The sequence below is a fragment of the Urocitellus parryii genome, chromosome 13 (genome assembly GCF_045843805.1).
Source record: "Urocitellus parryii isolate mUroPar1 chromosome 13, mUroPar1.hap1, whole genome shotgun sequence".
Classification (NCBI taxonomy): Eukaryota; Metazoa; Chordata; class Mammalia; order Rodentia; family Sciuridae; genus Urocitellus; species Urocitellus parryii.
Window position 1 is genome coordinate 26,448,218 of NC_135543.1, and position 18,334 is coordinate 26,466,551.

Genomic DNA, 18,334 nt, shown 5'->3' on the forward strand with positions numbered 1-18,334 from the left:
GGGCTCTATAAAGCCCAGGTCGGCCTGCCTCTGCAGCCTCATTCCTTCTGGGACAGCGCCAGGCACAGGTGCTTCCAGCTGAGGCCCGGCGCCCTGAGGACCAGAAGCACACCCGCCCAGCGGCGCTCGGGGCAGCACCAGCGCGCCCGGAACAAGCGGCCAGCCGTTGCCAGGGCCCCGATACCCCGGCAGAGCGACAGCGGACCGAGTCCAGGGCCGAGGCCGAGCCGGCCACCCGAGATGGCGTCCGAGGAGGTGCTGCTGCGAGCCGTTCGCAAGCTGCAGGGGCGCCTGGCCACCAGGACCCGCCCTGACAAGCTCCAGAAATACTTGCAGCAGCTCTCCGCCTTGCCCCTCACCGCACACATCCTGCAGGAGACAGGTGTCAGAAAGATGGTCAAGAGCTTGCGCCACCACGAGCTCCTTGGCGGCCCGGCCAGGGACTTGGCGGCCCGGTGGAAGAAGCTGGCTCTTCTGGAGGCCGACCCCGGGCGTGGTCCGCACGACTCCCAACTGGCAAAGGAAATCACGGACACGGGCTCCCGAGAAAACTCGAGAAAACTCGGCAGTCCATCCCGCCGGACCGGGCACGGACCCAAAAAGCACAGAGACCTGGAGAGGTCTCCCAGGCGTGAGAGGAGAGAAGACGGGAGCAAGAAGCGCCCCCGGCTGGCAGCGTTGCCTGCACCCTGGCGCTCTTGGGATGGCTGCCCTGCTCGGGCCTCCGGGGGGCCTACCGGTCCTCATCCGATGTGCGGGGACCACTCCGCTTCCCCGGAGGACACGGAGCCCTCCGCTCGTGGCCGCGTGCCTGTCGAAGGCCGGGATGGTCCTTTTCAGGCCACCACGGGACTCCCGCGAGCAAGTGCCCTGCATGGGCCCCGGGGGAAACACGACCTGCTGCCCAGAGCAAGAGAGACCGATGACCAACTCGAGGATCCCAACGGTAAGATGGAATCCATCTTCTCATTTGGACAGGAAAGGAGAAGGAGCTCATGGAGCCCCCAGACAGCGTGGGACCTGGCAGGAGGGACGGAGGGAGGGAGGTCGAGAGGAGCTAAAATGTGGATCCTTGCAGTCAATTCTTCTCTCCCAGTGACAGAAGGAGCCCTAGAAGGGAGAGAACCATCCATCCAAGACAGCAGTCCGGGTGGTTGGGTGGTTGGGTGGTTGGGTGCGGGGAGGGGAGGGGCAGGGGAGGCATCCCTTCCCCGGTGAATCCAGTACCATCCATCCTCTACCCAGAAAGTGAGCCCCCCAAGCCCGGCTCGGCTGCTGAAGAACAGGCAGAGCGCCTGCGGGCTGCGGGCTGCGGGCTGCGGGCTGCTGATTCTTGCTTTCACTGTGGTTGGTGCTGATACCCTTTCCGTTTTCGGTTTGTTTGTTTTTTAATTTTTGTTTCCGTTTTGTTTCCTCACCCCCCACCCCCCACAGACGGACAGCCAGAGGAGGAGTTCTCGGAGGCGCCCACCATGTCTTTCGAGGCGTACCTCACGTATGATGAGCGGCCTGGGAAGAAGAAGAAAAAGGCGAAGACTTCGGCCAAGGCACGGAAAGCAGAAGCTTCCAAGAGGTCGAGCCAACACCTGGACTCGGCGGAGAACTTTCCTCCTCTGGTGACTGCAAAGCAGTCGGCGGGGCCGCAGCCTGCCCAAGGCCAAGGCGGTGGGGCCAGGATGGAAGGGGTCTCCCGAGAAGCCGCTGCGGTGCTGCCTGGCACGCCGTCCCCCAGCCTGTGGGACCCACCCAGTCCCCCTCCTGATGAGGATGATGATGCGCCGATGAGCTTCTTTGCACCCCATGCAACAGCGCTCTCTTCACCTCAGAAAGAGGAAGAAGCTGGCTTCGCTGGAATGCGAACTAATTCCAGGACACCCGTGTTCTCTGGTGGCAAACGTGACCATCTCGCCCACACGACCTGGCTCCCACGGGGCAGCCAGGGAGTTGCAGACCAGGATTCCCTGTGGGAAGAGAGGGCGCTCCCGCATTCTCCTTTCGGGTCTGCTCTGGACAATTGCACACCCGAGCAGCTGTACCACGCGGAGAGATGCCACCAAGGGACCGCGGAAGAGTCAGATGGGCTCTGGAGACTGCACTGTGGCCAAGAATTTAAGGGAGAAACGCCTAAGGAGAACGAGTCCTGGAGGGAGATGTACCTGCGGCTTCAGGACGCCCGAGAGCAGCGACTGCGAGCACTCACCTCCCAAATACGATCCAGACATCCTCAAGAGCCCCGAGGCCGACAAACCAAGATGGTCTATTTCAAGTCACCCGGTGAGGTTCCAAGGAGGCACGGCCAGTTTGGGACACTAGCAGCGGCCGCCTCAGGAAGACCCAACTTCCAACCAGCCCAGGACCCCAGGGGAGGCAGAGACACGCCCTCCAGCACCAGCAGCAGCAGCAGCAGCAGCAGCAGCAGCAGCAGCAGCAGCTGCAGAGGCATCAGAGGCAGCAGCTTGGATGCTACAAGTGAGACCGCAGCAGAGGCCTCTTGGAACCCTGTCAGAGCTCACCGCGGGGCACCAGTGGCCAACACCAGAAAAGCCAAGGCTAAGGACATCCCCCCACTCTTGGCCAAGACCCTTAAGGACTACAGGAGAGTCATCTCCCGAAGATGAACTCAGCCCTTGCCTTGGACATTTGCGATTTCCAAAGGAGGCTTCGATCTCTGCCAAACGTGGACTCTCTGCCCTGTGCTTTGCGCGTGTCCCTCGCGGGAGAGCTCGATGCCAGTTCACTGCCTTTGTTTCCTTTCTTGTCACCTGAGCCCCTCCTAAGCCCTGATGTTGTTTTCATGTAGAAATCCCCCTGATTGAATTTTAGACTAATAAAGGCCCGTCAAAGCTCTCAGTTGTCTATTTGGGAAGGACAGCGGGCTTTCTTACACATGGCCCCAGGAGCCACTAGTTCAAGGACTGGTGAATCTGACTAACTGTGAAAACAAACAAACAAACAAACAAACAAACAAACAACAACAACAATACCAAAATAAATAAATAAAGAGCAAGTTTTGGGGAGGGGAGGGTGGTAAAGCACCCTTCTGTTCAACACCCAGTACAAGGGGAAACAGCAGCAACAACCAAAGGCAAACGAGAGACCGAAATGAAAAGTACAACAAGAAGAAGAAGAAGAAATGAGGACGAGCCAATGGCGGTGATGCGCGCCAGTGACGCCAACGGTTCAGGAGGCTCACAAAGGCGCGCAGAGAGTTCAGAGCCAGCCTCAGCCACTTAGCGAGGACAGAGCAACTCGGTGAGACCCTGTCTCAAAGTAAAGTACAAAAAAAAAAAAAAAAAAAAAAAAACCTGCTAATATAATATGCCTCAGGGGTTGAAAGCCCCCGCCCCCCTCAGTACAATGTCCGGTTATCTAATCCAGAAACAAAGAAAACCACACCCACCAACCCAACTCCCTCAAGAATAACCGCTGGCATTGGCATCAGAAACAGAGAAACAGACCAAGAGAACAGATCTGACAACCCAGAAACACTCCCCCAAGCCCATGGAAAAACGGCGGGAACACGGATCCAATAAGGGTCCTGGGATAAACCACAGGACCCTGACAAATAAGAATGCATGCTTTCCTTGTGTGTGTGTGTGTGTGTGTGTGTGTGCCCGCACGCGTGCAGGAGCCCCCCACACACACACACACACAGGGCCACACACACAAACACACTCCCCCCGACCAGTCTCAAATGGATGGCAAAACATAAGGCAATCAAGAAAGAAGATGTTTCGGAGAGATATCTCTGTGTCTGGAAAGGAGAAGGATGGAGGCTGTGCAAAGTACTGAGTTGTCAAGGGAAAGATCCAGCGGCTCCCGCCTATAATCCCAACAGCTCGGGAGGCTGAAGCAGGAGCAGGGCGAGATCCAGGCCAGCCTCTGGCAAAGCCAGGCTCTCATCCGCTCACCGAGACCCTGCCTCTCAATAGAAGCCCAAAGGGGCCTTCAGGTGGGGGGCGGGAGTGGGCGGGGGTCGCTCACCGGTCCAGTACCCCTTCGTTGGATCCCCCCAAAGGAACCAACCAAACCACCAGAAGCGCTGAATACCGTTCAGAAATGGGTTTTTGTATCCCACGGGCCGCCTGGTGCCTTGGGGCTCTTCAAACTCGCCCCCTCGGGCTGATAGTCAGGCCTTTGGAGCCAATGGCCACAAGTTCATTCCACGGAACCCCCGCCAGACTTCCTTTGGAGGTTCCTGCCAAGGAATCACCCTCGCCCTGTGGAGCTAAGCTTCCCCAATCCTCTTGGCTCTCCGGGCCTCCATTCCTGGGCTCCCAACAGGACCTAGACTCCTCAGAGTCAGTTCCGGTTTCCCTGGCAAATCGCTGTCCTGGGACCCAGGGCCACAGAAGGGCGTGTCCCTGAAATTCAGTCTCCCCGTGCGCCCAAGAGGGAGAAGACTAGTCCGCGAGTCGGGTGGTACCGAGACCCAGGCTCTAGCCGGGGTGGCCGCTCCTGATTGGACCCAGGTTCTGCCCACCCAATCCAGTGCATGGGTGGCGGGCGCAGAAGTGGATGGGAGCTGAGCTAGCGGGTGCTCCTGGAAAGAGACAGGTGGGCGGGGTCCTTGAGGGCGGGGCGTGGCGCACACTCGGGCAGGGGGGCGGAGCCAGGGGCTCTATAAAGCCCAGGTCGGCCTGCCTCTGCAGCCTCATTCCTTCTGGGACAGCGCCAGGCACAGGTGCTTCCAGCTGAGGCCCGGCGCCCTGAGGACCAGAAGCACACCCGCCCAGCGGCGCTCGGGGCAGCACCAGCGCGCCCGGAACAAGCGGCCAGCCGTTGCCAGGGCCCCGATACCCCGGCAGAGCGACAGCGGACCGAGTCCAGGGCCGAGGCCGAGCCGGCCACCCGAGATGGCGTCCGAGGAGGTGCTGCTGCGAGCCGTTCGCAAGCTGCAGGGGCGCCTGGCCACCAGGACCCGCCCTGACAAGCTCCAGAAATACTTGCAGCAGCTCTCCGCCTTGCCCCTCACCGCACACATCCTGCAGGAGACAGGTGTCAGAAAGATGGTCAAGAGCTTGCGCCACCACGAGCTCCTTGGCGGCCCGGCCAGGGACTTGGCGGCCCGGTGGAAGAAGCTGGCTCTTCTGGAGGCCGACCCCGGGCGTGGTCCGCACGACTCCCAACTGGCAAAGGAAATCACGGACACGGGCTCCCGAGAAAACTCGAGAAAACTCGGCAGTCCATCCCGCCGGACCGGGCACGGACCCAAAAAGCACAGAGACCTGGAGAGGTCTCCCAGGCGTGAGAGGAGAGAAGACGGGAGCAAGAAGCGCCCCCGGCTGGCAGCGTTGCCTGCACCCTGGCGCTCTTGGGATGGCTGCCCTGCTCGGGCCTCCGGGGGGCCTACCGGTCCTCATCCGATGTGCGGGGACCACTCCGCTTCCCCGGAGGACACGGAGCCCTCCGCTCGTGGCCGCGTGCCTGTCGAAGGCCGGGATGGTCCTTTTCAGGCCACCACGGGACTCCCGCGAGCAAGTGCCCTGCATGGGCCCCGGGGGAAACACGACCTGCTGCCCAGAGCAAGAGAGACCGATGACCAACTCGAGGATCCCAACGGTAAGATGGAATCCATCTTCTCATTTGGACAGGAAAGGAGAAGGAGCTCATGGAGCCCCCAGACAGCGTGGGACCTGGCAGGAGGGACGGAGGGAGGGAGGTCGAGAGGAGCTAAAATGTGGATCCTTGCAGTCAATTCTTCTCTCCCAGTGACAGAAGGAGCCCTAGAAGGGAGAGAACCATCCATCCAAGACAGCAGTCCGGGTGGTTGGGTGGTTGGGTGGTTGGGTGCGGGGAGGGGAGGGGCAGGGGAGGCATCCCTTCCCCGGTGAATCCAGTACCATCCATCCTCTACCCAGAAAGTGAGCCCCCCAAGCCCGGCTCGGCTGCTGAAGAACAGGCAGAGCGCCTGCGGGCTGCGGGCTGCGGGCTGCGGGCTGCTGATTCTTGCTTTCACTGTGGTTGGTGCTGATACCCTTTCCGTTTTCGGTTTGTTTGTTTTTTAATTTTTGTTTCCGTTTTGTTTCCTCACCCCCCACCCCCCACAGACGGACAGCCAGAGGAGGAGTTCTCGGAGGCGCCCACCATGTCTTTCGAGGCGTACCTCACGTATGATGAGCGGCCTGGGAAGAAGAAGAAAAAGGCGAAGACTTCGGCCAAGGCACGGAAAGCAGAAGCTTCCAAGAGGTCGAGCCAACACCTGGACTCGGCGGAGAACTTTCCTCCTCTGGTGACTGCAAAGCAGTCGGCGGGGCCGCAGCCTGCCCAAGGCCAAGGCGGTGGGGCCAGGATGGAAGGGGTCTCCCGAGAAGCCGCTGCGGTGCTGCCTGGCACGCCGTCCCCCAGCCTGTGGGACCCACCCAGTCCCCCTCCTGATGAGGATGATGATGCGCCGATGAGCTTCTTTGCACCCCATGCAACAGCGCTCTCTTCACCTCAGAAAGAGGAAGAAGCTGGCTTCGCTGGAATGCGAACTAATTCCAGGACACCCGTGTTCTCTGGTGGCAAACGTGACCATCTCGCCCACACGACCTGGCTCCCACGGGGCAGCCAGGGAGTTGCAGACCAGGATTCCCTGTGGGAAGAGAGGGCGCTCCCGCATTCTCCTTTCGGGTCTGCTCTGGACAATTGCACACCCGAGCAGCTGTACCACGCGGAGAGATGCCACCAAGGGACCGCGGAAGAGTCAGATGGGCTCTGGAGACTGCACTGTGGCCAAGAATTTAAGGGAGAAACGCCTAAGGAGAACGAGTCCTGGAGGGAGATGTACCTGCGGCTTCAGGACGCCCGAGAGCAGCGACTGCGAGCACTCACCTCCCAAATACGATCCAGACATCCTCAAGAGCCCCGAGGCCGACAAACCAAGATGGTCTATTTCAAGTCACCCGGTGAGGTTCCAAGGAGGCACGGCCAGTTTGGGACACTAGCAGCGGCCGCCTCAGGAAGACCCAACTTCCAACCAGCCCAGGACCCCAGGGGAGGCAGAGACACGCCCTCCAGCACCAGCAGCAGCAGCAGCAGCAGCAGCAGCAGCAGCAGCAGCAGCTGCAGAGGCATCAGAGGCAGCAGCTTGGATGCTACAAGTGAGACCGCAGCAGAGGCCTCTTGGAACCCTGTCAGAGCTCACCGCGGGGCACCAGTGGCCAACACCAGAAAAGCCAAGGCTAAGGACATCCCCCCACTCTTGGCCAAGACCCTTAAGGACTACAGGAGAGTCATCTCCCGAAGATGAACTCAGCCCTTGCCTTGGACATTTGCGATTTCCAAAGGAGGCTTCGATCTCTGCCAAACGTGGACTCTCTGCCCTGTGCTTTGCGCGTGTCCCTCGCGGGAGAGCTCGATGCCAGTTCACTGCCTTTGTTTCCTTTCTTGTCACCTGAGCCCCTCCTAAGCCCTGATGTTGTTTTCATGTAGAAATCCCCCTGATTGAATTTTAGACTAATAAAGGCCCGTCAAAGCTCTCAGTTGTCTATTTGGGAAGGACAGCGGGCTTTCTTACACATGGCCCCAGGAGCCACTAGTTCAAGGACTGGTGAATCTGACTAACTGTGAAAACAAACAAACAAACAAACAAACAAACAAACAACAACAACAATACCAAAATAAATAAATAAAGAGCAAGTTTTGGGGAGGGGAGGGTGGTAAAGCACCCTTCTGTTCAACACCCAGTACAAGGGGAAACAGCAGCAACAACCAAAGGCAAACGAGAGACCGAAATGAAAAGTACAACAAGAAGAAGAAGAAGAAATGAGGACGAGCCAATGGCGGTGATGCGCGCCAGTGACGCCAACGGTTCAGGAGGCTCACAAAGGCGCGCAGAGAGTTCAGAGCCAGCCTCAGCCACTTAGCGAGGACAGAGCAACTCGGTGAGACCCTGTCTCAAAGTAAAGTACAAAAAAAAAAAAAAAAAAAAAAAAAACCTGCTAATATAATATGCCTCAGGGGTTGAAAGCCCCCGCCCCCCTCAGTACAATGTCCGGTTATCTAATCCAGAAACAAAGAAAACCACACCCACCAACCCAACTCCCTCAAGAATAACCGCTGGCATTGGCATCAGAAACAGAGAAACAGACCAAGAGAACAGATCTGACAACCCAGAAACACTCCCCCAAGCCCATGGAAAAACGGCGGGAACACGGATCCAATAAGGGTCCTGGGATAAACCACAGGACCCTGACAAATAAGAATGCATGCTTTCCTTGTGTGTGTGTGTGTGTGTGTGTGTGTGCCCGCACGCGTGCAGGAGCCCCCCCCACACACACACACACAGGGCCACACACACAAACACACTCCCCCCGACCAGTCTCAAATGGATGGCAAAACATAAGGCAATCAAGAAAGAAGATGTTTCGGAGAGATATCTCTGTGTCTGGAAAGGAGAAGGATGGAGGCTGTGCAAAGTACTGAGTTGTCAAGGGAAAGATCCAGCGGCTCCCGCCTATAATCCCAACAGCTCGGGAGGCTGAAGCAGGAGCAGGGCGAGATCCAGGCCAGCCTCTGGCAAAGCCAGGCTCTCATCCGCTCACCGAGACCCTGCCTCTCAATAGAAGCCAAAAGGGGCCTTCAGGTGGGGGGCGGGAGTGGGCGGGGGTCGCTCACCGGTCCAGTACCCCTTCGTTGGATCCCCCCAAAGGAACCAACCAAACCACCAGAAGCGCTGAATACCGTTCAGAAATGGGTTTTTGTATCCCACGGGCCGCCTGGTGCCTTGGGGCTCTTCAAACTCGCCCCCTCGGGCTGATAGTCAGGCCTTTGGAGCCAATGGCCACAAGTTCATTCCACGGAACCCCCGCCAGACTTCCTTTGGAGGTTCCTGCCAAGGAATCACCCTCGCCCTGTGGAGCTAAGCTTCCCCAATCCTCTTGGCTCTCCGGGCCTCCATTCCTGGGCTCCCAACAGGACCTAGACTCCTCAGAGTCAGTTCCGGTTTCCCTGGCAAATCGCTGTCCTGGGACCCAGGGCCACAGAAGGGCGTGTCCCTGAAATTCAGTCTCCCCGTGCGCCCAAGAGGGAGAAGACTAGTCCGCGAGTCGGGTGGTACCGAGACCCAGGCTCTAGCCGGGGTGGCCGCTCCTGATTGGACCCAGGTTCTGCCCACCCAATCCAGTGCATGGGTGGCGGGCGCAGAAGTGGATGGGAGCTGAGCTAGCGGGTGCTCCTGGAAAGAGACAGGTGGGCGGGGTCCTTGAGGGCGGGGCGTGGCGCACACTCGGGCAGGGGGGCGGAGCCAGGGGCTCTATAAAGCCCAGGTCGGCCTGCCTCTGCAGCCTCATTCCTTCTGGGACAGCGCCAGGCACAGGTGCTTCCAGCTGAGGCCCGGCGCCCTGAGGACCAGAAGCACACCCGCCCAGCGGCGCTCGGGGCAGCACCAGCGCGCCCGGAACAAGCGGCCAGCCGTTGCCAGGGCCCCGATACCCCGGCAGAGCGACAGCGGACCGAGTCCAGGGCCGAGGCCGAGCCGGCCACCCGAGATGGCGTCCGAGGAGGTGCTGCTGCGAGCCGTTCGCAAGCTGCAGGGGCGCCTGGCCACCAGGACCCGCCCTGACAAGCTCCAGAAATACTTGCAGCAGCTCTCCGCCTTGCCCCTCACCGCACACATCCTGCAGGAGACAGGTGTCAGAAAGATGGTCAAGAGCTTGCGCCACCACGAGCTCCTTGGCGGCCCGGCCAGGGACTTGGCGGCCCGGTGGAAGAAGCTGGCTCTTCTGGAGGCCGACCCCGGGCGTGGTCCGCACGACTCCCAACTGGCAAAGGAAATCACGGACACGGGCTCCCGAGAAAACTCGAGAAAACTCGGCAGTCCATCCCGCCGGACCGGGCACGGACCCAAAAAGCACAGAGACCTGGAGAGGTCTCCCAGGCGTGAGAGGAGAGAAGACGGGAGCAAGAAGCGCCCCCGGCTGGCAGCGTTGCCTGCACCCTGGCGCTCTTGGGATGGCTGCCCTGCTCGGGCCTCCGGGGGGCCTACCGGTCCTCATCCGATGTGCGGGGACCACTCCGCTTCCCCGGAGGACACGGAGCCCTCCGCTCGTGGCCGCGTGCCTGTCGAAGGCCGGGATGGTCCTTTTCAGGCCACCACGGGACTCCCGCGAGCAAGTGCCCTGCATGGGCCCCGGGGGAAACACGACCTGCTGCCCAGAGCAAGAGAGACCGATGACCAACTCGAGGATCCCAACGGTAAGATGGAATCCATCTTCTCATTTGGACAGGAAAGGAGAAGGAGCTCATGGAGCCCCCAGACAGCGTGGGACCTGGCAGGAGGGACGGAGGGAGGGAGGTCGAGAGGAGCTAAAATGTGGATCCTTGCAGTCAATTCTTCTCTCCCAGTGACAGAAGGAGCCCTAGAAGGGAGAGAACCATCCATCCAAGACAGCAGTCCGGGTGGTTGGGTGGTTGGGTGGTTGGGTGCGGGGAGGGGAGGGGCAGGGGAGGCATCCCTTCCCCGGTGAATCCAGTACCATCCATCCTCTACCCAGAAAGTGAGCCCCCCAAGCCCGGCTCGGCTGCTGAAGAACAGGCAGAGCGCCTGCGGGCTGCGGGCTGCGGGCTGCGGGCTGCTGATTCTTGCTTTCACTGTGGTTGGTGCTGATACCCTTTCCGTTTTCGGTTTGTTTGTTTTTTAATTTTTGTTTCCGTTTTGTTTCCTCACCCCCCACCCCCCACAGACGGACAGCCAGAGGAGGAGTTCTCGGAGGCGCCCACCATGTCTTTCGAGGCGTACCTCACGTATGATGAGCGGCCTGGGAAGAAGAAGAAAAAGGCGAAGACTTCGGCCAAGGCACGGAAAGCAGAAGCTTCCAAGAGGTCGAGCCAACACCTGGACTCGGCGGAGAACTTTCCTCCTCTGGTGACTGCAAAGCAGTCGGCGGGGCCGCAGCCTGCCCAAGGCCAAGGCGGTGGGGCCAGGATGGAAGGGGTCTCCCGAGAAGCCGCTGCGGTGCTGCCTGGCACGCCGTCCCCCAGCCTGTGGGACCCACCCAGTCCCCCTCCTGATGAGGATGATGATGCGCCGATGAGCTTCTTTGCACCCCATGCAACAGCGCTCTCTTCACCTCAGAAAGAGGAAGAAGCTGGCTTCGCTGGAATGCGAACTAATTCCAGGACACCCGTGTTCTCTGGTGGCAAACGTGACCATCTCGCCCACACGACCTGGCTCCCACGGGGCAGCCAGGGAGTTGCAGACCAGGATTCCCTGTGGGAAGAGAGGGCGCTCCCGCATTCTCCTTTCGGGTCTGCTCTGGACAATTGCACACCCGAGCAGCTGTACCACGCGGAGAGATGCCACCAAGGGACCGCGGAAGAGTCAGATGGGCTCTGGAGACTGCACTGTGGCCAAGAATTTAAGGGAGAAACGCCTAAGGAGAACGAGTCCTGGAGGGAGATGTACCTGCGGCTTCAGGACGCCCGAGAGCAGCGACTGCGAGCACTCACCTCCCAAATACGATCCAGACATCCTCAAGAGCCCCGAGGCCGACAAACCAAGATGGTCTATTTCAAGTCACCCGGTGAGGTTCCAAGGAGGCACGGCCAGTTTGGGACACTAGCAGCGGCCGCCTCAGGAAGACCCAACTTCCAACCAGCCCAGGACCCCAGGGGAGGCAGAGACACGCCCTCCAGCACCAGCAGCAGCAGCAGCAGCAGCAGCAGCAGCAGCAGCAGCAGCTGCAGAGGCATCAGAGGCAGCAGCTTGGATGCTACAAGTGAGACCGCAGCAGAGGCCTCTTGGAACCCTGTCAGAGCTCACCGCGGGGCACCAGTGGCCAACACCAGAAAAGCCAAGGCTAAGGACATCCCCCCACTCTTGGCCAAGACCCTTAAGGACTACAGGAGAGTCATCTCCCGAAGATGAACTCAGCCCTTGCCTTGGACATTTGCGATTTCCAAAGGAGGCTTCGATCTCTGCCAAACGTGGACTCTCTGCCCTGTGCTTTGCGCGTGTCCCTCGCGGGAGAGCTCGATGCCAGTTCACTGCCTTTGTTTCCTTTCTTGTCACCTGAGCCCCTCCTAAGCCCTGATGTTGTTTTCATGTAGAAATCCCCCTGATTGAATTTTAGACTAATAAAGGCCCGTCAAAGCTCTCAGTTGTCTATTTGGGAAGGACAGCGGGCTTTCTTACACATGGCCCCAGGAGCCACTAGTTCAAGGACTGGTGAATCTGACTAACTGTGAAAACAAACAAACAAACAAACAAACAAACAAACAACAACAACAATACCAAAATAAATAAATAAAGAGCAAGTTTTGGGGAGGGGAGGGTGGTAAAGCACCCTTCTGTTCAACACCCAGTACAAGGGGAAACAGCAGCAACAACCAAAGGCAAACGAGAGACCGAAATGAAAAGTACAACAAGAAGAAGAAGAAGAAATGAGGACGAGCCAATGGCGGTGATGCGCGCCAGTGACGCCAACGGTTCAGGAGGCTCACAAAGGCGCGCAGAGAGTTCAGAGCCAGCCTCAGCCACTTAGCGAGGACAGAGCAACTCGGTGAGACCCTGTCTCAAAGTAAAGTACAAAAAAAAAAAAAAAAAAAAAAAAAACCTGCTAATATAATATGCCTCAGGGGTTGAAAGCCCCCGCCCCCCTCAGTACAATGTCCGGTTATCTAATCCAGAAACAAAGAAAACCACACCCACCAACCCAACTCCCTCAAGAATAACCGCTGGCATTGGCATCAGAAACAGAGAAACAGACCAAGAGAACAGATCTGACAACCCAGAAACACTCCCCCAAGCCCATGGAAAAACGGCGGGAACACGGATCCAATAAGGGTCCTGGGATAAACCACAGGACCCTGACAAATAAGAATGCATGCTTTCCTTGTGTGTGTGTGTGTGTGTGTGTGTGTGCCCGCACGCGTGCAGGAGCCCCCCCCCCACACACACACACAGGGCCACACACACAAACACACTCCCCCCGACCAGTCTCAAATGGATGGCAAAACATAAGGCAATCAAGAAAGAAGATGTTTCGGAGAGATATCTCTGTGTCTGGAAAGGAGAAGGATGGAGGCTGTGCAAAGTACTGAGTTGTCAAGGGAAAGATCCAGCGGCTCCCGCCTATAATCCCAACAGCTCGGGAGGCTGAAGCAGGAGCAGGGCGAGATCCAGGCCAGCCTCTGGCAAAGCCAGGCTCTCATCCGCTCACCGAGACCCTGCCTCTCAATAGAAGCCAAAAGGGGCCTTCAGGTGGGGGGCGGGAGTGGGCGGGGGTCGCTCACCGGTCCAGTACCCCTTCGTTGGATCCCCCCAAAGGAACCAACCAAACCACCAGAAGCGCTGAATACCGTTCAGAAATGGGTTTTTGTATCCCACGGGCCGCCTGGTGCCTTGGGGCTCTTCAAACTCGCCCCCTCGGGCTGATAGTCAGGCCTTTGGAGCCAATGGCCACAAGTTCATTCCACGGAACCCCCGCCAGACTTCCTTTGGAGGTTCCTGCCAAGGAATCACCCTCGCCCTGTGGAGCTAAGCTTCCCCAATCCTCTTGGCTCTCCGGGCCTCCATTCCTGGGCTCCCAACAGGACCTAGACTCCTCAGAGTCAGTTCCGGTTTCCCTGGCAAATCGCTGTCCTGGGACCCAGGGCCACAGAAGGGCGTGTCCCTGAAATTCAGTCTCCCCGTGCGCCCAAGAGGGAGAAGACTAGTCCGCGAGTCGGGTGGTACCGAGACCCAGGCTCTAGCCGGGGTGGCCGCTCCTGATTGGACCCAGGTTCTGCCCACCCAATCCAGTGCATGGGTGGCGGGCGCAGAAGTGGATGGGAGCTGAGCTAGCGGGTGCTCCTGGAAAGAGACAGGTGGGCGGGGTCCTTGAGGGCGGGGCGTGGCGCACACTCGGGCAGGGGGGCGGAGCCAGGGGCTCTATAAAGCCCAGGTCGGCCTGCCTCTGCAGCCTCATTCCTTCTGGGACAGCGCCAGGCACAGGTGCTTCCAGCTGAGGCCCGGCGCCCTGAGGACCAGAAGCACACCCGCCCAGCGGCGCTCGGGGCAGCACCAGCGCGCCCGGAACAAGCGGCCAGCCGTTGCCAGGGCCCCGATACCCCGGCAGAGCGACAGCGGACCGAGTCCAGGGCCGAGGCCGAGCCGGCCACCCGAGATGGCGTCCGAGGAGGTGCTGCTGCGAGCCGTTCGCAAGCTGCAGGGGCGCCTGGCCACCAGGACCCGCCCTGACAAGCTCCAGAAATACTTGCAGCAGCTCTCCGCCTTGCCCCTCACCGCACACATCCTGCAGGAGACAGGTGTCAGAAAGATGGTCAAGAGCTTGCGCCACCACGAGCTCCTTGGCGGCCCGGCCAGGGACTTGGCGGCCCGGTGGAAGAAGCTGGCTCTTCTGGAGGCCGACCCCGGGCGTGGTCCGCACGACTCCCAACTGGCAAAGGAAATCACGGACACGGGCTCCCGAGAAAACTCGAGAAAACTCGGCAGTCCATCCCGCCGGACCGGGCACGGACCCAAAAAGCACAGAGACCTGGAGAGGTCTCCCAGGCGTGAGAGGAGAGAAGACGGGAGCAAGAAGCGCCCCCGGCTGGCAGCGTTGCCTGCACCCTGGCGCTCTTGGGATGGCTGCCCTGCTCGGGCCTCCGGGGGGCCTACCGGTCCTCATCCGATGTGCGGGGACCACTCCGCTTCCCCGGAGGACACGGAGCCCTCCGCTCGTGGCCGCGTGCCTGTCGAAGGCCGGGATGGTCCTTTTCAGGCCACCACGGGACTCCCGCGAGCAAGTGCCCTGCATGGGCCCCGGGGGAAACACGACCTGCTGCCCAGAGCAAGAGAGACCGATGACCAACTCGAGGATCCCAACGGTAAGATGGAATCCATCTTCTCATTTGGACAGGAAAGGAGAAGGAGCTCATGGAGCCCCCAGACAGCGTGGGACCTGGCAGGAGGGACGGAGGGAGGGAGGTCGAGAGGAGCTAAAATGTGGATCCTTGCAGTCAATTCTTCTCTCCCAGTGACAGAAGGAGCCCTAGAAGGGAGAGAACCATCCATCCAAGACAGCAGTCCGGGTGGTTGGGTGGTTGGGTGGTTGGGTGCGGGGAGGGGAGGGGCAGGGGAGGCATCCCTTCCCCGGTGAATCCAGTACCATCCATCCTCTACCCAGAAAGTGAGCCCCCCAAGCCCGGCTCGGCTGCTGAAGAACAGGCAGAGCGCCTGCGGGCTGCGGGCTGCGGGCTGCGGGCTGCTGATTCTTGCTTTCACTGTGGTTGGTGCTGATACCCTTTCCGTTTTCGGTTTGTTTGTTTTTTAATTTTTGTTTCCGTTTTGTTTCCTCACCCCCCACCCCCCACAGACGGACAGCCAGAGGAGGAGTTCTCGGAGGCGCCCACCATGTCTTTCGAGGCGTACCTCACGTATGATGAGCGGCCTGGGAAGAAGAAGAAAAAGGCGAAGACTTCGGCCAAGGCACGGAAAGCAGAAGCTTCCAAGAGGTCGAGCCAACACCTGGACTCGGCGGAGAACTTTCCTCCTCTGGTGACTGCAAAGCAGTCGGCGGGGCCGCAGCCTGCCCAAGGCCAAGGCGGTGGGGCCAGGATGGAAGGGGTCTCCCGAGAAGCCGCTGCGGTGCTGCCTGGCACGCCGTCCCCCAGCCTGTGGGACCCACCCAGTCCCCCTCCTGATGAGGATGATGATGCGCCGATGAGCTTCTTTGCACCCCATGCAACAGCGCTCTCTTCACCTCAGAAAGAGGAAGAAGCTGGCTTCGCTGGAATGCGAACTAATTCCAGGACACCCGTGTTCTCTGGTGGCAAACGTGACCATCTCGCCCACACGACCTGGCTCCCACGGGGCAGCCAGGGAGTTGCAGACCAGGATTCCCTGTGGGAAGAGAGGGCGCTCCCGCATTCTCCTTTCGGGTCTGCTCTGGACAATTGCACACCCGAGCAGCTGTACCACGCGGAGAGATGCCACCAAGGGACCGCGGAAGAGTCAGATGGGCTCTGGAGACTGCACTGTGGCCAAGAATTTAAGGGAGAAACGCCTAAGGAGAACGAGTCCTGGAGGGAGATGTACCTGCGGCTTCAGGACGCCCGAGAGCAGCGACTGCGAGCACTCACCTCCCAAATACGATCCAGACATCCTCAAGAGCCCCGAGGCCGACAAACCAAGATGGTCTATTTCAAGTCACCCGGTGAGGTTCCAAGGAGGCACGGCCAGTTTGGGACACTAGCAGCGGCCGCCTCAGGAAGACCCAACTTCCAACCAGCCCAGGACCCCAGGGGAGGCAGAGACACGCCCTCCAGCACCAGCAGCAGCAGCAGCAGCAGCAGCAGCAGCAGCAGCAGCAGCAGCTGCAGAGGCATCAGAGGCAGCAGCTTGGATGCTACAAGTGAGACCGCAGCAGAGGCCTCTTGGAACCCTGTCAGAGCTCACCGCGGGGCACCAGTGGCCAACACCAGAAAAGCCAAGGCTAAGGACATCCCCCCACTCTTGGCCAAGACCCTTAAGGACTACAGGAGAGTCATCTCCCGAAGATGAACTCAGCCCTTGCCTTGGACATTTGCGATTTCCAAAGGAGGCTTCGATCTCTGCCAAACGTGGACTCTCTGCCCTGTGCTTTGCGCGTGTCCCTCGCGGGAGAGCTCGATGCCAGTTCACTGCCTTTGTTTCCTTTCTTGTCACCTGAGCCCCTCCTAAGCCCTGATGTTGTTTTCATGTAGAAATCCCCCTGATTGAATTTTAGACTAATAAAGGCCCGTCAAAGCTCTCAGTTGTCTATTTGGGAAGGACAGCGGGCTTTCTTACACATGGCCCCAGGAGCCACTAGTTCAAGGACTGGTGAATCTGACTAACTGTGAAAACAAACAAACAAACAAACAAACAAACAAACAACAACAACAATACCAAAATAAATAAATAAAGAGCAAGTTTTGGGGAGGGGAGGGTGGTAAAGCACCCTTCTGTTCAACACCCAGTACAAGGGGAAACAGCAGCAACAACCAAAGGCAAACGAGAGACCGAAATGAAAAGTACAACAAGAAGAAGAAGAAGAAATGAGGACGAGCCAATGGCGGTGATGCGCGCCAGTGACGCCAACGGTTCAGGAGGCTCACAAAGGCGCGCAGAGAGTTCAGAGCCAGCCTCAGCCACTTAGCGAGGACAGAGCAACTCGGTGAGACCCTGTCTCAAAGTAAAGTACAAAAAAAAAAAAAAAAAAAAAAAAACCTGCTAATATAATATGCCTCAGGGGTTGAAAGCCCCCGCCCCCCTCAGTACAATGTCCGGTTATCTAATCCAGAAACAAAGAAAACCACACCCACCAACCCAACTCCCTCAAGAATAACCGCTGGCATTGGCATCAGAAACAGAGAAACAGACCAAGAGAACAGATCTGACAACCCAGAAACACTCCCCCAAGCCCATGGAAAAACGGCGGGAACACGGATCCAATAAGGGTCCTGGGATAAACCACAGGACCCTGACAAATAAGAATGCATGCTTTCCTTGTGTGTGTGTGTGTGTGTGTGTGTGTGCCCGCACGCGTGCAGGAGCCCCCCCCACACACACACACACAGGGCCACACACACAAACACACTCCCCCCGACCAGTCTCAAATGGATGGCAAAACATAAGGCAATCAAGAAAGAAGATGTTTCGGAGAGATATCTCTGTGTCTGGAAAGGAGAAGGATGGAGGCTGTGCAAAGTACTGAGTTGTCAAGGGAAAGATCCAGCGGCTCCCGCCTATAATCCCAACAGCTCGGGAGGCTGAAGCAGGAGCAGGGCGAGATCCAGGCCAGCCTCTGGCAAAGCCAGGCTCTCATCCGCTCACCGAGACCCTGCCTCTCAATAGAAGCCAAAAGGGGCCTTCAGGTGGGGGGCGGGAGTGGGCGGGGGTCGCTCACCGGTCCAGTACCCCTTCGTTGGATCCCCCCAAAGGAACCAACCAAACCACCAGAAGCGCTGAATACCGTTCAGAAATGGGTTTTTGTATCCCACGGGCCGCCTGGTGCCTTGGGGCTCTTCAAACTCGCCCCCTCGGGCTGATAGTCAGGCCTTTGGAGCCAATGGCCACAAGTTCATTCCACGGAACCCCCGCCAGACTTCCTTTGGAGGTTCCTGCCAAGGAATCACCCTCGCCCTGTGGAGCTAAGCTTCCCCAATCCTCTTGGCTCTCCGGGCCTCCATTCCTGGGCTCCCAACAGGACCTAGACTCCTCAGAGTCAGTTCCGGTTTCCCTGGCAAATCGCTGTCCTGGGACCCAGGGCCACAGAAGGGCGTGTCCCTGAAATTCAGTCTCCCCGTGCGCCCAAGAGGGAGAAGACTAGTCCGCGAGTCGGGTGGTACCGAGACCCAGGCTCTAGCCGGGGTGGCCGCTCCTGATTGGACCCAGGTTCTGCCC

General features: G+C 59.0%; 4 protein-coding genes across 4 annotated transcripts; all 4 read left to right on the forward strand.

The window, feature by feature from the left end:
* Positions 1 to 240: 240 nt before the first annotated feature.
* LOC144249957 (elongin-A-like) lies at positions 241 to 2,618 on the forward strand. Its single transcript, XM_077792194.1, has 4 exons — positions 241 to 946; positions 1,246 to 1,347; positions 1,435 to 2,274; positions 2,527 to 2,618. The coding sequence occupies exons 1-4, from the start codon at positions 241 to 243 to the stop codon at positions 2,616 to 2,618; spliced, it is 1,740 nt and encodes a 579-aa protein (XP_077648320.1).
* A 2,238-nt stretch (positions 2,619 to 4,856) lies between these two features.
* Positions 4,857 to 7,234, forward strand: LOC144249958 (elongin-A-like). Its single transcript, XM_077792195.1, has 4 exons — positions 4,857 to 5,562; positions 5,862 to 5,963; positions 6,051 to 6,890; positions 7,143 to 7,234. Exons 1-4 carry the CDS (start codon positions 4,857 to 4,859, stop codon positions 7,232 to 7,234), a joined length of 1,740 nt encoding a protein of 579 aa, XP_077648321.1.
* A 2,239-nt stretch (positions 7,235 to 9,473) lies between these two features.
* On the forward strand, positions 9,474 to 11,851 carry LOC144249960 (elongin-A-like). The gene is made up of 4 exons (XM_077792196.1): positions 9,474 to 10,179; positions 10,479 to 10,580; positions 10,668 to 11,507; positions 11,760 to 11,851. Exons 1-4 carry the CDS (start codon positions 9,474 to 9,476, stop codon positions 11,849 to 11,851), a joined length of 1,740 nt encoding a protein of 579 aa, XP_077648322.1.
* A 2,239-nt stretch (positions 11,852 to 14,090) lies between these two features.
* Positions 14,091 to 16,471, forward strand: LOC144249961 (elongin-A-like). Its single transcript, XM_077792197.1, has 4 exons — positions 14,091 to 14,796; positions 15,096 to 15,197; positions 15,285 to 16,124; positions 16,380 to 16,471. Exons 1-4 carry the CDS (start codon positions 14,091 to 14,093, stop codon positions 16,469 to 16,471), a joined length of 1,740 nt encoding a protein of 579 aa, XP_077648323.1.
* The last annotated feature ends 1,863 nt before the right edge of the window (positions 16,472 to 18,334 follow it).

Excerpts from the sequence above, each read along its gene's own strand:
- LOC144249957 (XM_077792194.1), top strand. The coding sequence starts at position 241 with ATGGCGTCCGAGGAGGTGCTGCTGCGAGCCGTTCGCAAGCTGCAGGGG. Across the intron at positions 1,348-1,434 it reads TGATTCTTGCTTTCACTGTG|ACGGACAGCCAGAGGAGGAG; the intron begins GTTGGTGCTGAT and ends CACCCCCCACAG. Across the intron at positions 2,275-2,526 it reads GGTCTATTTCAAGTCACCCG|TGGCCAACACCAGAAAAGCC; the intron begins GTGAGGTTCCAA and ends GCGGGGCACCAG.
- LOC144249958 (XM_077792195.1), top strand. The coding sequence starts at position 4,857 with ATGGCGTCCGAGGAGGTGCTGCTGCGAGCCGTTCGCAAGCTGCAGGGG. Across the intron at positions 5,563-5,861 it reads CCAACTCGAGGATCCCAACG|AAAGTGAGCCCCCCAAGCCC; the intron begins GTAAGATGGAAT and ends TCCTCTACCCAG. Across the intron at positions 6,891-7,142 it reads GGTCTATTTCAAGTCACCCG|TGGCCAACACCAGAAAAGCC; the intron begins GTGAGGTTCCAA and ends GCGGGGCACCAG.
- LOC144249960 (XM_077792196.1), top strand. The coding sequence starts at position 9,474 with ATGGCGTCCGAGGAGGTGCTGCTGCGAGCCGTTCGCAAGCTGCAGGGG. Across the intron at positions 10,581-10,667 it reads TGATTCTTGCTTTCACTGTG|ACGGACAGCCAGAGGAGGAG; the intron begins GTTGGTGCTGAT and ends CACCCCCCACAG. Across the intron at positions 11,508-11,759 it reads GGTCTATTTCAAGTCACCCG|TGGCCAACACCAGAAAAGCC; the intron begins GTGAGGTTCCAA and ends GCGGGGCACCAG.
- LOC144249961 (XM_077792197.1), top strand. The coding sequence starts at position 14,091 with ATGGCGTCCGAGGAGGTGCTGCTGCGAGCCGTTCGCAAGCTGCAGGGG. Across the intron at positions 14,797-15,095 it reads CCAACTCGAGGATCCCAACG|AAAGTGAGCCCCCCAAGCCC; the intron begins GTAAGATGGAAT and ends TCCTCTACCCAG. Across the intron at positions 16,125-16,379 it reads GGTCTATTTCAAGTCACCCG|TGGCCAACACCAGAAAAGCC; the intron begins GTGAGGTTCCAA and ends GCGGGGCACCAG.